We start from the raw sequence: 16,016 nt of genomic DNA on the forward strand, positions 1-16,016 counted from the left end.
TCAGTCACAAAAATTAGGACCACCTATAGGAACAGATGGGAGGTACCATAAATCTTTCCTATATTACGGGAACTAGGCTGTTACTGTTGACGCTATGTCAATAACATCCCAGTTATGAATTGCAAAAACTTCCTAAATATTTCAGTAGATCATTTATGCCTATTTGCTCTCATTTTATGATTTTTCTGCTGTTTAAATGTTCCTCGACCCCATATTATTCTAAATCTGCCTTTGCTAATGCAGGGCAATAGCCCTGACACTGCCTGATCAATAAACCATTTAGCTTTGGAGTCTGTAGTGGGCACATGGACTGTGCCAGACGAGGGGAGTGTGGCAAGAACAAGCTTTGTGGGAATTTGCCCGTGGTTAACACTGCCTAGTGTTAGGCTAGTTACAAACTTCAGCATACAGCTGTTTTTTATTTATCTGATAGAAAAATATTGCTGCAGCTCCTAATGTGCTTTAATAGTCATTGTGCTATCAGAGAGCCATTAGAAACAGAGAATCACAGAATGGTTTGGGTAGGAAGGGACCTTAAAGACCATCAAGTTCCAACCCCCCTGCCATGGGCAGGGACACCTCCCACCAGACCAGGTTGCCCAAAGCCCCATCCAGCCTGGCCTTGAACATTTCCAGGATGGGGCATCCACAGCTACTCTGGGCAACCTGTTCCAGGGCTTCATCACATCTTTTGAGGAAACCCTGAAATTTTCCTTCATTACTTGCATAACATTTCTTTGTTCCAATCTGAATTTAATGCAGCTGAAGATTTGGTCTTTTATAAAACATATTTTTACTTTTGTGTACCAACTACTTCCAAAATACTCAGTAAATTATTTTCTGACTAGCTTCAGTTGTAATGAAACCTTAATGGTAATAATAATAGTGATTAAGTAATTTAATGTGCAGAAAATTAATGCCATATGTAGAATCCTGTTTGCATTCCATATTTCAAATGAACTGTAAGCATGTATCTACTTTTTCTAATTTGCAGAGTTTCATTTCAAATACTGGTGCGATTGCTTTGTAGCTGTCAGAAGTGTGAAGAGCCCCAAGTTAGGTAGCAAAATGGTCTAGCTTAATGAAAATAAATACAAATACAATCATCAATTTTTGAATAAATATAGTTGTAAGTCATATAAAACAGAGTGTGGTTAAGCTATATAATGTTATGTTTAATATTTAGGAAAGTGAAAACTGATTTTTGAATATTTAGCATAGAACAAGCATTTGAATAATGAATTTTTGGCAAATTCTATCAAAGGTCACACTACACAGAATTATATAAAAGCTAAGGAATGCATATTTAAATCCAATTAGAGGGAGAATTTATGCACAATATTATAATCTATTATTGTTTAAATATAACATTTAAATTCCCATATATCCCTTATCATAAGTATTCTAAAGGTTTTAGAGCAAAAATTTGCAGTGAAAAGACATAAAAAGACTCAGAGAAGCCAGCATGTTCATTAAAATCTTCTATTTTTGATATAGCTGAAAATCTGTATTACTAAGTTCTTACTGGTTTTTCTTAACTTGTCATTTTTCAGTTGCTTAGTACATGCCATTTTTCAGTGCTGTTTTATTACAGTTATATTTTAGAAAACTACAGGTAGAATGGAAAGATAATATATCTTTTAAAAGCCACTGTACAAAGGGGAAGAATTGTTTACTGCTAAATAACAATGGAAAGATAATTATAGGTGAATGGCACAGGCAGAATTTACTGTCCATTATATTCTTAGAACAAAACAGTGTTGTTTTCTCTTGTGTGCAATTAGAGGATAGAAAGTGATATCCAAAAGGGAGACTTCATTTTAAGAGGTTATGCAAGGGTTTGAGTGGTCTGCTATGCATCATAAAAATCCTAAATTTTTGCATTAGTATTGTTAATAACCGGATTATTTCTCCAGCTAAAGTAACCAGATCATCATGTACTCATAATATTGTGCTGATGAAGTCTTCCTTGTAATTTTTGGTCTAAAGTAATCCACTTCTTAGGCCTGGTTTCTCTTCTGTATTGAAACAGTCAGTAGCCAATAGGAAAATCAGTAATGGTTGCAAACTGATTTTAATAATACTGGCAACATCCTTGCTTCATTTCAAATATGACAGAAGTTCTCCCAAATCTTCTCTAACACTTACAGATTTTGATTTTTATCTGTAAGTATAAATGAATTGTCTTCTAAATGATTGGTGTCACCTTATGCATCGCTGTCATATTTACTGTAATAAATATACCTCAGTGTTCATTCTGATGCAAGTTATCAACAGGCAGTTGCTGACTGCCCTACGCTCAACCACAGAATTGAAGACATTAGTTTTCTTACTTAAGCCCAACAGTTCCAATCTAGAACGCAGATGAGTTGTATGATGAGCAGGGTGTATGTATGATACCTCAGTTCATCTACATACCTAGCATGTTCAGGGAGGCTGAGATCACTGATCCATGTTTTGCATATGCATACCAGAATTATGTAAACAAGCCAAAGCACCCAGTGCTTTTTCCTTACCCTTTCCAGAGAGCTTTGACCTTAGCCAGACAAAGTGGAAAGGAGCTACAAAGGCGGTTGGATCAAACCTGTAGCAGTTGTGCATTTTCTTATATTAGTACTTCTCTGGTGTGTTTTTTTGTTATACCCTGTGACATTCCACTTCACTTCAGTTGTAGAGTTTGTAGTACATAAAACAGAGGACCATAGATTGCAGTGTTGTCAGAACAATGACTGTGCTTGCTACTGTGCAGTGTTCAGGGGAAAAAAAATCATAGTGAGAACTTCAAGGCTTTATTGTTAAACATATGGAAAGTCAGTACTCACCTTCTGAATGCTTTCAGGGCACCAGTCATAACTACAATGGGGACTTACAAAAAACTTTGGCTTCAATATTTTGAGCTCAGTTGCAACACAAAGCAGAACCGTTCCTCAGATGCTTCTGTCATAAATATCCTTGGGGTCAAGCAAAAAAAAAATTTAAAATAAAAAAAAAAATGTAAAGCAGTCAGTTTGGTTCTGCTGTATGAAATTAAAGAGGAACAGGAATCAATCATGACCTAGAGAGATCAAGCAGTTATTTCATTGTTAGGAATTTTTCTTTAATTCAGTCTTGTGAAAAAAATGGACCTTCAGTCATGCTGCAGTCAACAAACTTATATCTTTAAAAACTTTAATCTTCATTATAAGGAGAATAAGGAGAAAATTACACAGCCAGACCCAGATGGATGGGATTCTTTTTATACCAAGTCTCAGACACTTTAGTACTTCAAGTAGACTGGTACTTGCAAGGAGAGGGAGTTTTTCCCAGCTGCACCCAGGAAAAAGAGAGAGCTTCTAGTCACTGGTCCTCACAGAATCAAGATTTTCCCTCTAAAATAGGCAATAGCTACATGATCTCAGTCCTCCCAAATTCAACATTAGGCAGTGATGCTGTCTTTGTCAGAGGCACATCTTGAAGAATCTGTGAAAAGAAATATGTCCTAGCTCCCACACAGTCCTCAATTCAGTAGGAGCTAGGAGCTTCTTATTTCAAGCCTTCACAGAGTGTTCTGGAAAGGATAATGTGTGTAAAACCAGATCTATGAAGCATTGGCCTAGCTTCTGCTCTGTTGTGTGTCTAACAGGATCTGTGAGCCCACATGGCACAGAAGTAAGGCTTAAACTTCCCATTACATTCACTGTCCAACTGTTCCTCTGTCTGCGTGAGCTCAGTAAAGGACTGACACCCTTACTTGACATGGAAGCTGATAAGTTATTGATTGTTCTCTCCCCACCCCCCCTTTTTATTTTTTTAATTTGGTGTTTTATTCTTCTTGTTTTGTTTCGTTTTCATTTAGTTTTGGTTTTGATACGTGAGTTCCTGTTGAGTTTGGACCCACATCCCAATGTCTTTTGCCCTTCTCAAGCACTATATAAACCTAACTAGTACTGGTATATATCAGAACCGGCAAATGTGGCTTTATAAACAACAAAAGTATGAAATAAACCTGAGGCAGTACTTTACACCCTGATCTGGATCTGATTTTGCCTAGATTTTGGAGTGGAGGTACATTGATCATGCAACCCCCCTGAAACCAGCAGCAATTTCAACGAAGCTAAAACTTTTAACTGCCTACTAGGGTTCTGTTTTGGGGGGCTGCTGTGTGTTAACCCCAGTAGGCACCTAAGCTCTACCCAGCAGCTCACCCACTTCCCCCCCCCCCCCCAGTGTGATAGGGAAGAGAATTGGATGGGTAAAAGCAAGAAAATCCATGGGCTGAGACAGTTTAATAGGTTAGTTTAATAGGCCAAGCAAAACCGCTTGTGCAAGCAGAGCAAAATGAGGAATCCATTCACTACTTCTCATCAGCATGCAGGTGTTCAGCCATTCCCAGGAAAGCCGGGCTTCATTATACATGACTGTTACTTGGGAAGACAAACATCATAATTCCAAATGTCTCCCCCTTCTTCCTTCTTTCCTTCAGCTTTTATTGCTGAGCACAATGACACCTGATAAGAAATAACCAGTTGGGGTCAGCTGTTCTGCCTGTGTTTTCCTCCCCACTTCTTGCCCACCCCTAGCCTCCTTGCTGGGGGGCAGTGAGAAAAACAGAGAAGGACTTAATGCTGTGCAAGCACTGCTCAGCAGCAGTTAAAACATGGGCATATTGTCAACACTGTTTTGGTCACAAATCCAAAATGCACCACCATGAGATGCCACAGAGAATACTGCCACTCTGTCCCAGCCAAAAATGAGTACAGGGATGGAAGGAAGGTTTTTTATTATTTAGTTTTAGACTGGTGCCAAAATGGAAAAAAAATAGGTTAATGGCCAAAAGCTTAATGAGACTAATGAGTATTCAGCGCTTGTGATGCAACAGGAAACAGTAATAATGAAGCGTCAATAACTATCGTAAGTTCAACCTCACATCAGAGATTTCAGGGTTTTCCTTACATCCCAGAATCATATAATGGTTTTGGTAGGAAGGGACCTTAAAGACCATCAAGTTCCACCCGCCGCCATGGGCAGGGACACCTCCCACCAGACCAGGCTGCCCAAAGCCTCATCCAACCTGGCCTTGAACACTTCCAGGGATGGGGCATCCACAGCTTCTCTGGGCAACCTGTGCAAGTGCCTCACCACCCTCTGAAGAATTTCCTCCTAATGTCTAACCTAAATCTACCCTCTTTTAGTTTAAAGCCATTATGCCTTGTCCTATCACTACACTCTCTGACAAAGAGCCCTCCGTAGTTTTTCTGCAGGCCCCCTTTAGGTACTGGAAGGCCACTGCAAGGTTTCCCCAGAGTCTTCTCCAGGCTGAACAACCTCAGCTCCCTCAGCCTGTCTTCCTAGGAGAGGTGCTCCAGCCCTCTGATCATCTTCATGGCCCTCCTCTGGAATTATTCTAATATGTCCATGTCCTTCTTGTGCTGGGGGCCCCAGAACTGAACACAGTACTCCAGGTGAGGTCTTACAAGAGCAGAGCAGAGGGGGAGAATCACCTCACTGGACATGCTTCTTTTGGTGCAGCCAAAAAGAACGCAGGTACAGTTGACTTTCTGGGCTGCAAGCAGACATAAAAATTACCTAGTCATTATGCAGATGCAGTGTGTATCTTATGCATTTTAACAGTAATAAATGTATTAAAGAAAAATCCTGTTAGATAACCACCCAACTGGAGGAACATATTGTGGCTCAGTCCCTTGATTACTTTATTGTACATTATCTTCTCCTTGTAAGATGGAATAAGTCCATAAAATTGCAGTGCCTCTTAGTATTTGATCGATTATTTCTTTAAATAAAATTTCTTTAGCGTGCAAACTTTGGAGATGCTTCTCACAAGAGGTAAGACAGAATCCTTTACAGGGCTTCCTGTGCATGGGAAAGTGTGGTGAAAATGGAAAACGCAATAATATCAATTAGTTGCTTGCTGCAATGTTGTAATATTGACTGCATGATTTGCCTCTTACATGCTTGCAGTGTTGTAATGATCTAAATTTAGTGCTGCATTACTTAATATTAGACACAAATTTATCCTGACAGTTTTATAGATAAAAATCACAGAAAAATTTAGTCTCATAAAATATAATCATGCTCTTGAATTATTTGCCATAGCTCCAGTTCATTTCAGACTGTGTACTGGTGTAGCTTAGTCCTGTCTCGTATACTCAGCTGTGGTCCTTGCTTGATATAGCTCCTCTCTTCTACCTGTTTATTTATACTGAATGTTCACAGCACACTTACCAGTTGTTTACTCATTGAGAATACTTCATGTCTTCATAAGCTTTCTTTTTTATTTTATTTATTGGTGTGAATTGAGTTTGTCTTTAACACATAACAATTTTTTAGCATTTCATTACCAACTGCTTGGACAATTTTTAGGATAAATAGATTTACCTTGTTTTATAAGTGAAAAGCAATGTATCAGAATTATTAAAAAAAAAAAAAAAAGGCAAAAAAACTCTTCAGCTCAAAGATCACTTTTTTGCATCCTGCAAAGTGGTTATCAGGTTACCTACCTTCTTGGCCAGCTACAGAAGAGATGTTTATTTAATAAAGCATTCAGTTTGCTATAAAATTTGCATTTCCTTTGGTTCTCTAGAACTTCTAAAAACAAACAAGAGCTGGGGTGGCATTTAGTTTATTTATTTATTTATTTCCTATAGAAACATAAAATGGAACGTATCATGCCCTGACTACAGAGAAGTTCCAGTTCAGATTATGTAACAAAATACTGAGAAATAGGAGGAAGAAGTCTGCAAATAGAAGCAATGAAGGTGCAAAAGGAAGCCTTAAAATAACAGTATCTAGTGTTCTGCACCCACTTTTTACTGCACTAATCCAGCATATATCTTGTCTCCTTTTCAATCATCACATGAGTTTCATGGTGTATTAAACTAGTATTCTTTATTCTTCCTTCCTCTGCATTTGACTCAAATTTTCACTACATTGAACAGCCAAACTACAGAATAAGCAACAGATGATTGACTGAAAACTTTAAAGAATAGAAAAGATTTAATTTACATGAACAATAGACTTCAGAAAAAAAAATGTAATCCCCTGTTGAAAATTACTTACCATCTTCTGCAAATAAATACATGTTGTTCAGTGTTTTTTTAGCCACTGAGCTGCCTAGGAGCATTGCTGAGAGAAATAATTACATACTTGTAAAATTTTAGGTACAACCTTCCATGTCTCTTAACATCATCACCAGAGAATTTGTTGTTTCACAGTTTGCTCCACCTCCTGAGATGTTGTTTTGCTTTGCCAGTCATATGTAGCATCTTTATGCATGGAAACAGAAAGTCATTCCCACAACTCCTTTCTAAAGGATGAAGAATTTTCCTCTCTGTAGCATAAACTGTACAAGACTTTAAGTTATGAGAATATCTTGTGATAGTTAATAGAAACCGGGGGGGGGGGGGGGGGGGGGGGGTGCAAACACCTTTTGGCATACGTAGCACACACCAGTATTTTTCATGCTAAAGAGTATTTTCAAGGAAGGAAACATACCTGAAAAACTTATAAGCTGGTTAGTGAAAGGAGGTAGGGAAAAACATTTCTTAAAAGAAAACTATCAGTATTTTTGCCTCGACTCTTTCTACTGTCTGCATTACAAGTTAAGCACGCTTGGCCATGCTGTTATTGACTGTAAAGTATGCAAATTGTAAGATTTCTAGAGTTCTTATGTTCAAATCCATAAATGTACTGTAGATTTTGAAGTGCTCCTAGATTTTCCAAATTACCTGTCCACCTTTCTCAGACTTCCTCCAAACTGCTTGTCTAATGTAGGATTTTATACAGGCTAGTCTGTAATGGGCAACATTAATTTTTTCTTTTTATGAGGTAAGCCTACCGGTTTTGCTCTTTTTGTTTTATATTATACTGTCCCATTACCAAGTCCCAAGCAATAACATCTTTCCTGTTCCCCAGCTGCTGTGCTTACTTCCTATCACACTGTGCTTTTGGGGTAAATTATCTGAAATGAGCATTACCTTTCAAAGAATTGTAGGTTATGCCATAAAATATTTCTAACACAAACATATATCTTAAACGTTTATCAGAAATAAATCAACTTTGCTGTTCTTCCCCCAGCTTGTGATGATGAATGTACAGGACTCCTTCTCAGTGACCTGGATCAGCTAAACCAGATGATCATGAGTGTTAACCTGAGTGGTCCACTGCCTGCTCCGTATAAATTGTTGCATGGTTTTGAGAACACGACACAGGAATTAAAGGTAGATATACATAAGCATACAAAGATCATGTATTCACATACAATCATGCTCCAGTATAACTGTATTTGTCTGTCCAAAAATACAGCCGTAAGTAGGTTCAGAGAAGAAGAATTTAAGATTTAATTATTTCAAACTTGCTTTAATTAGTAAATAGTTATTACAATTATTTATTTTGGCTTATTTTAATACATAAATCTTGTAGCAATAATTTGTTTGAGTACATGTATGTAAGGAATTATGCTGTAGGCACATAAAAAGTGATGCTTCATACAAATAAAATATTGTTCATGCTAGTTGTCCAGAAAGCAGATACACATTTTATACGTGTTATGTTGCCTACCATACTTTTGGCTTTCCACTAACATATGTAAAGCTGTCAAGAGTCCTGAGGAAAATACATTGGATGGATGTGACAAAAGGGTCAATGACAAAAGGGAGTTGCATACAGTAACGAAAAGGAATTTTTTCCTGTTTCTTCTCTACAATATTTGGAAGCACTGAGATACAGATTTTTACTTTCACTCCCCTCTTCCCCCAACAGCATTTGCTTTCACCTCAGCGTGCTCCAGAGAGACTTCTTCAGCTAGCACAGGAAAATCTGGATACCTTGGTGACAGAAATGGATGAACTACTGACAAGAGTAAGTCTGTGATCACGTTGGGTTCTATGGGCTTGGTTAAAGCTGTATAATGACAGAAATACCCTGAATATGAATTAAACATGAATGAATAGATGAATTATAAGATGCTTCTCAGTTTCAGTATTTGAAATGGCACCAAGTCCTCTAATAACCTATTTTTGTGGGCCAATACATTGAGATATGTTTTCTGTAAAACTTTATAATGTAGGTGAGAGCTCATACAGAGAGGGCACCCAAGAATGAGCTTATTTGGAAAATCTGAGACTAAAGGTAATAGAGGTCTTGATACAGCATTTATTAGCTTTCTCTTAACATCAGCTACAGATAATATTACAAACCCAACAGCAACCAAGCCATATGATTACCACACAGTTGCTCACATGACTGGAGTCCTTCTTTGACTGGCTAAGGCTTTTGGAAACCAGGCCGCCTGATTCCCTTCTTTTTCTTCTGAATGTTAGTATGGTTAGTATGGTTAGCAAGGCTATCTGCTTTCTGCATCAACAACATCATCTCCTCATACTCTGTTTCAAATCTTCTGAGTCTGACTGTCTCAAGATAGTTCTCATTCTGTTTCTCTTGCAGGATGGTCTTTCACAATACAGGTAAACTAGCTTCACTCAGTTACTTATTGCCCAGCCAACTCAAGCCCATTGTAGGAATAGTTTTTAGTGTTTGGAGTTGTTTTCCATTTTTAGGTTATCTTCTGTGCTGGCTGGTTTCTTCAGGAGCTGTAGAGGAAATGGTAGCCTAGGTTGAAGCACTAATTTTAAGGAAATTTTATAGCAAGCCTGGGAATGTCTCTGTTTTAACAAATAACTTGTTATTAAGAGTCAGTGAATGAAGTAATTGAAATGAGAACAATATTTAAAGGGAGAATTCAAATCTTGCAGAAGGTGTGTGTGTTTATTGTGCATTCTATATTTCATTTATGAAGAAAGTGAGGGTTTTTTGGATTTCAATTGATGTACGATTTACTCTTTTTATTATGAGTTTTATTTCAGTATAGACCTTTTTTTGGTCAGAAAGACATTGTCTAAGAAAATAATATAAATTGTGCCACCTAGTGGAGAAAAAGTAGGAAAATGGACCAGCCACGATAAAAATACAGCTGTCCCAAAGGCATTAATATAACAGACTAGCAAAACTCATGTTCATGACTAGGTGCTTCCCTGCACTGAAATAATGAAACAAGCAAAACAATGATTGCTGTAGGGATGATACATACACCTGAGAGAATTTACCTACCCCCCCTATAGTTTTAGCATCCTGTCTTAAAATTGTTCATGCCTTGCAGAACCAAAATTCTCAAAGAAATTGGTTTGTTTGTGTGCATTATATTCAATTTTGAAGAATTCCATGAAACCTTGAGTGGATAAGAAAGCATCTGTATTGTATGTACATATGCATGCTCACATGTGTATGTATGTATATATACCTCCACACACATGCATACCTTCATGTGTATGTATGTAAGCGTAAAGAAAGATTGCTAAGTCTAGGCAGGTTTTTAACTCATGAGAGCCCTACAAGCAGGGAAAATTATATGCCTTGTATTAAGATTTTTCAATCTTAAACTAATAATTTTTTCCTTTGCAAAGTTGTTCTTTTTAATATCCTTTTCCAATTACCACTTACACCTGCCCAATACAACCAAAATTAAATAAATTTCAATCCCTCATGCAGATTACCTAAAATATGTTGCAAATTCTGAATTTCTGTGGACTAGTCTTGAAAGGGAAAACATTGAGAATGTGATCTTAGGGAGTTTAGTGTGGTAGACAGATTAACACCACTTCCATTTCTGCAGTTTTCCCTTGTTGCAGCGAGTAAGTTGGCTTATGATTTCAATTTTTTCTTATGGAGAATAGTTAATTGGATTGGACATTGGTTTTTATTTTGAGGACTATCAAATGGTGCTAAGTCCTACCCTTCTCTTTCTATATTTGTAAATAGGATCAATGTACCAAAAAGAAGAGTGGTTCCTGATGTAGCACATTGAAGTCTCATTTTTATATGAAGATTCAGCTAAATACCACATAACAGCTAGTAGTTCCTGCACATGGTATGACTATAACTAGCAAACTTTCTGCACAAATCTAATTTGCAGGCTCACTAGACTTTTCCAAGTGAAACCAGTAGTGATAAGGATAAAGGTTGATGAAGATTAGTGACGACACTTTTTTCCATGAAGAAAAATTTCTACACATTTTAAGACAAAATGTAGAAGACAACAGTATTTTCTTACTACAAAACTTTTCAACCAGTCATCTCTTCCATTGGTGCAGCTCTCCTTTTTCTTTTATTTTTCCCCATCGTATTCTTTGTTTCATTCACTGCCAAATTGTACTACACATTCTCTACAAGAAGATCCTCTTCTCTTGCTCTTGCACTGATTACATTCTTACATACTTGCATATTCATTTCTACATCTACCACCTGAGGTAGACTTCAGACTGCTCACATCCTATCAGTTCACTACTTTAGTCAAATACACCTTCTCCCTTCTAATGGGGTACATTCAGAGACTTCAGGAAAGTCAGGGATCAGAATCACTTCCTTTTAATTGAAATACCTCTTTTGACTATGTAAACTTCTTCATTTCTCCCATACCATTGAATTTCTTGAGCTCATAAATTTGTGGAAGTAGCTGGCAATAGTTTGAAGCATTTGGAAGGTGATCCAAGACCTACTATCTATACAGTGAGGTCTGAGTTTGCCCTCCTTCTGTGGTCTGCAGCTCTGTGGTTTCAACTAGTTGTTTTACCAGATTTCCATGCTGGAGATCTCCTTTATGCCAGCAGGTCTCACTCGTGTCCATACTTCTCAAAAATTCATTCCAAACCCTTGCTCTGGACTCAGTCTGCCTGACTTTTATTCCTCCCCCAGAAAAAGATTGTTGTGCCTCTTTAAACTGAAACTGTTAGCAGTAGCTGAAGTCTGACTTTATGGAAATAACGAACTGTAGTAAACTGAATATGTAGCAAATGAGTAGGACTTTATTAACAAATGGAAACATTTAACTATCCATAGAATGGCTAGGTACAATGTGAAAGATACTTGCCATTTAATTTGGTTTATGGAGTTAATGCTAGACCAGAAAATGAAGTGAAAGGTTATTTTTCAGCAAAGCAAATTATGGCAAAATACAGAAAGCAGACAGTAGGATTGGATGGGATTTAAGTATAAAGAGAACTGTCACAGAGAGAAAATGGAAATGGTTTGATGGCGGATTAATGTGTATGAAAATTTAGTGCCTGCCATTCAGTCATAAATATTGAAAGCTTAAAGTGGCCAATTGGAATTAATATGAATGTGGAAAAAGTAATCAAAAATGAGAAAAGTCTGTGTAAGTTATAGAACACCATTTGTAGTAAAGGACTTAGAAATATTGTAGAATATAATAAAAGTGAATGGGAATATTCTAAGAAAATATAAGACAAAGAATAAAAGGCTCATTGTGGAGGACAGGACAATAAATAATAAGGTAGTTCTCAATTACATGAAGAATGAAATGACATCAGAGATGCCAAGCTGGATTAGAACAGTGGTCCATCAAGACCATTCCGTATTTTTGCCTTTTTCCTATCCCAATTGCCTTTACAACTAAGTATGACAATATTTCAGCTCTGTATCCAGACAGGTAAAGGAGTTTTGTAAATCTTAGCAGAAGTAACCAATAACATGATTAAAGCTGTATAAATATGAAAAGCCTTGTTTTTCAACTGATACAGGGATAAAAATACAACCATCTCCCCCCAGGCTAATATAGGTTGCTAGTTCTTCCTCTGTCATTCTATTTACCTCAAGCATTTTCATATAAATTATTCGCACGGTAACCACTCTGAAGTAGACCAAAATTGTAAGTGGTATGATAATGCCAGGGATTTCGTTTCACGAACCCAGCTGTCCTGATGTATCTTGAGGGCTTCCATGTAGAAGCTAATCAGGCAATTTGTTAAATGTGATACTATCTCTCTTTGACTATTAATGAAATAGATTTCTGGTAACAGAAAATGGTCTGTACAGCTCAAGTGAGAGAAGCTCATTTTGAATTATTGACCTCCTAGCCATTTCCCAGAGACTGGAAAGGTCATAATGCTCTGCTTATAGGTATTTCTTTGGAATGCAATCTGGACAGTCAGAACCCTGGTGGATTGTTGTTGCTCATGCTGGTGGTTTGTTTTGTTGTATTTTTTTGGTTTGTTTGTTTTACTTTTTTTTTTCTTTATGATACAGCTTGACAAGCTGTGTTGCTTAAAGTGGCTTCTGCATAATAAAAAATGATTTGGTAAATAGGAATCTTGAGAGCTAAGTAGAAAGTATTAAGATGATTCCTCTCCTCAACATGTTTTCCATTATGCAGCAGATGTCTGTTCATCTTGCTTCATGCTGCTTCTGTGATTCAATAAAATTATAAAGCCTTTAGTTACACAAAGCTAAAATTTTACTGAGCACCCCAATATGTTATAAACAAACCACTTCAAGCGTTCAAGCTGAACAAATCTATTTCACTTTTTTTCCCCCTCTCTTTCTTGGTTTCATTAATGTATAGATTTTAAATTGTTCATGCTTGTTGGCATGAGTTGTCTCTTTGAGAGCACCTTAGGAGAAGAAGCAAAGAGGTCATGATATCTGCTGCACTTTGTCAATCGTAAAATGCACAATTGTGAAATTACAGAAAGTATCCACTGAAGAGTCTATTAAAAGGTTCTGAACAATGTTTCTTAAAGCAAATTCAGTGAATTTCATCCTGTCTCTCTTTGTGTGCTGTTGCATACAACTAGAGTTTCTAAGAACCTAAAATAAAGCCTTCCAATTTCCTTTAGAAGGAAAAGGTAATAAAATTTAATTGTGTATTTGAACAGAACGTGTCATTTCTCATGCATCTGATCAATAATTCATTGATTGTCTTTTGCCTGAGGAAAGTTTTGAGCATAAATTCAGCCAGTGCATAGAGCTCTATATATTGCATAGAGCAGCCTTGTCCTGTTTATTAATTATACTTTCCTGAATTTGGTTCACTAGGCTACCAAGGTGACAGCAGATGGTGAGCAAACGAGGCAGGATGCTGAGAGGACTAATGACAGAGCAAAATCTCTTGGACAGTTCGTGAAAGGCATTCTCCAAGCTGCTGAAGGTACTGGAAAAAGAAAAATGTGCCAATTGTTTCTCAGGAAAACTGAACGATGGTGGGGAAGAGGGCCTGAAACACAGTGAGGAAGAGAGTTTGTCCACTGAGAAATGTCACGTGATTGAAATGGTGCATTAAGAAACAACAGTTTCTTATAAACACAGACAAGCAGAATATTGAGTATGTTCCTTCAGGATTTTGTCAGTTATTTGGGGAAAAACTATTAGAATAAAGTGAATAACAGGGCTTAGCTTTTGTTTATTTTCAAAGTTAAAAACAAAGGTAAAAAGCTTGATGTAATTAAAAACAAAGGTAAAAAGCTTGATGTAATTTTAGCACAATTCCTCAAAATGACTTCAAAGATACATTACTATCTGCCATTAATGAACATCTTCTGCCTGGAAATTAATTGTAAGTTACTCCTATCCCCACCTAAGCAGTGGCATAGAGCCAACTCTCTTCCACAAGGTGATTCTCTGCACTTACAAAAAACAGTAAAGACTTATGAGCAAAAGTATTGTAGATGGCTTTGAGAAGTAGAACCTAAATACTGGATGACCTATTAAATTAGATAATGGTGGAAAAATATGAAAATGATTGGCAATCACAGTCTTTTTTTTTTCTTTTTTTTTTTTTTTTTGAAAAATACTGATCTGTTCTTTCTTCAAAACTCTCAATACAGTACTAACTTCAGTAAAGATATGCTTCTAAATATCCATTTGGTTGAAAGGGGAAGCTTCCAATTCTAAGTACTATAAATTACATTTTATATTGCCTCTCATGTAACACATCCCAGTACATGCCCTGTAATTGAATCAACCAGCAGTTTAAGGTATTCCTATAATGTACAACTTTGACATGAAATAAATGTCAGAAAAGTGACATGAAAAAGTAAGCAAGTTTTCAACAAGGTTTTTAAACAAAATACCAGGTTCTTCATATTTCAGTACAGAGCTGAATTTGAGAAGTCGATGATGAATTCAGGATGACAATGGCTAAACTTGTTTTTTGCTGCACAGAGTTTTTGTCCAGTGTTTATAACCCATACAGAAGTTTCCTGAAGCAGGTTTAGCAATAGGAAGTATAGAGTTAGAAGATGTTGAGGGGTGAAACAAATGTATGCACTTAGAAGCAGACAAAGACTTTAAAATCAATGTGTTTGCCTAGTGGCCAAGTCAATATTTTAAGGATAGATTAAATATAGGATTTGATATAGGATTTGAGCATAAGGACTGAAAGATACCTCCTGGGTTGCTGCATCCACTCCCTGGCTATCATAAACTTTCTAATATGCATCTTCAAGTAGTTCCCACATATTCACCCTCTGAACAGAAGACAGTTTCAGAACTCTTGATAACTACAAACCTTCTAAAAACCTTCTATCTAAAAATATTCATGTTTAGTTTATCATCATGTGTTCTTCTGCCTTATTCTTTGGTGCAAATAGTTTTTTCTCTTCCTAGTGCTTCTCCTCCTTCCTCCACCCGCAACTATATTCATCGACAGGAATTGTATTCTCCTGGTCTATTTTTTTATCCTTGTTTTCAAAGAGTCTTAAGTCTTTTCTCATACAGCAGTTCTCCCACATTTCCTGCTCACCTTCGCAGAATATCTCAGTTCAAAATTAGGTTCATCTTTCCTTAGCACGGGTAACCAGCATTGAAATGAGGTTCCTACAGTGTTTTTCACTTTAATGGCAGTGAGACCTGCCTATTTCAGCTGACACTCCAGGATAGTGTTTCCTTTTTTATGACAGCTGGGTGCCATTAGAGACTCATAACAGTGTTTTTCTCATTCATACCTTCTATCCAGCTGGCAGAGCCTTAGTTTACAGCTGAAATTTCTGTTGTTATTTATTTACTTTTTTACTTTCTTCCTTTTTTTTTTTTTTTGGTTGGGGGTGGGGGGGGAGAGGATCATTACTGAAAATATTCAACTGGATTTGCTATTAAACCATCTATTCTGACATGTGCTACCTTTTGGTGGAGGGAGAAGCAAAGTCAACATTAATTTATTCCACGTCCTC

The 16,016-nt window shown here is 36.9% G+C and overlaps 1 protein-coding gene across 1 annotated transcript in view; it reads left to right on the top strand.

Moving 5' to 3' along the window:
* LAMA2 (laminin subunit alpha 2) overlaps positions 1-16,016 on the top strand; it is a 380,546-nt gene that overhangs the window by 277,218 nt on the left and 87,312 nt on the right. The window contains exons 33-35 of the mRNA XM_050709562.1: positions 8,074-8,216; positions 8,758-8,856; positions 13,885-13,996. Of these exons, the coding sequence (XP_050565519.1) occupies positions 8,074-8,216; positions 8,758-8,856; positions 13,885-13,996 (354 nt within the window). The remainder of the gene's footprint in view (positions 1-8,073; positions 8,217-8,757; positions 8,857-13,884; positions 13,997-16,016) is intronic.

Source organism: Cygnus atratus, chromosome 3, assembly GCF_013377495.2.
Source record: "Cygnus atratus isolate AKBS03 ecotype Queensland, Australia chromosome 3, CAtr_DNAZoo_HiC_assembly, whole genome shotgun sequence".
Lineage (NCBI taxonomy): Eukaryota > Metazoa > Chordata > Aves > Anseriformes > Anatidae > Cygnus > Cygnus atratus.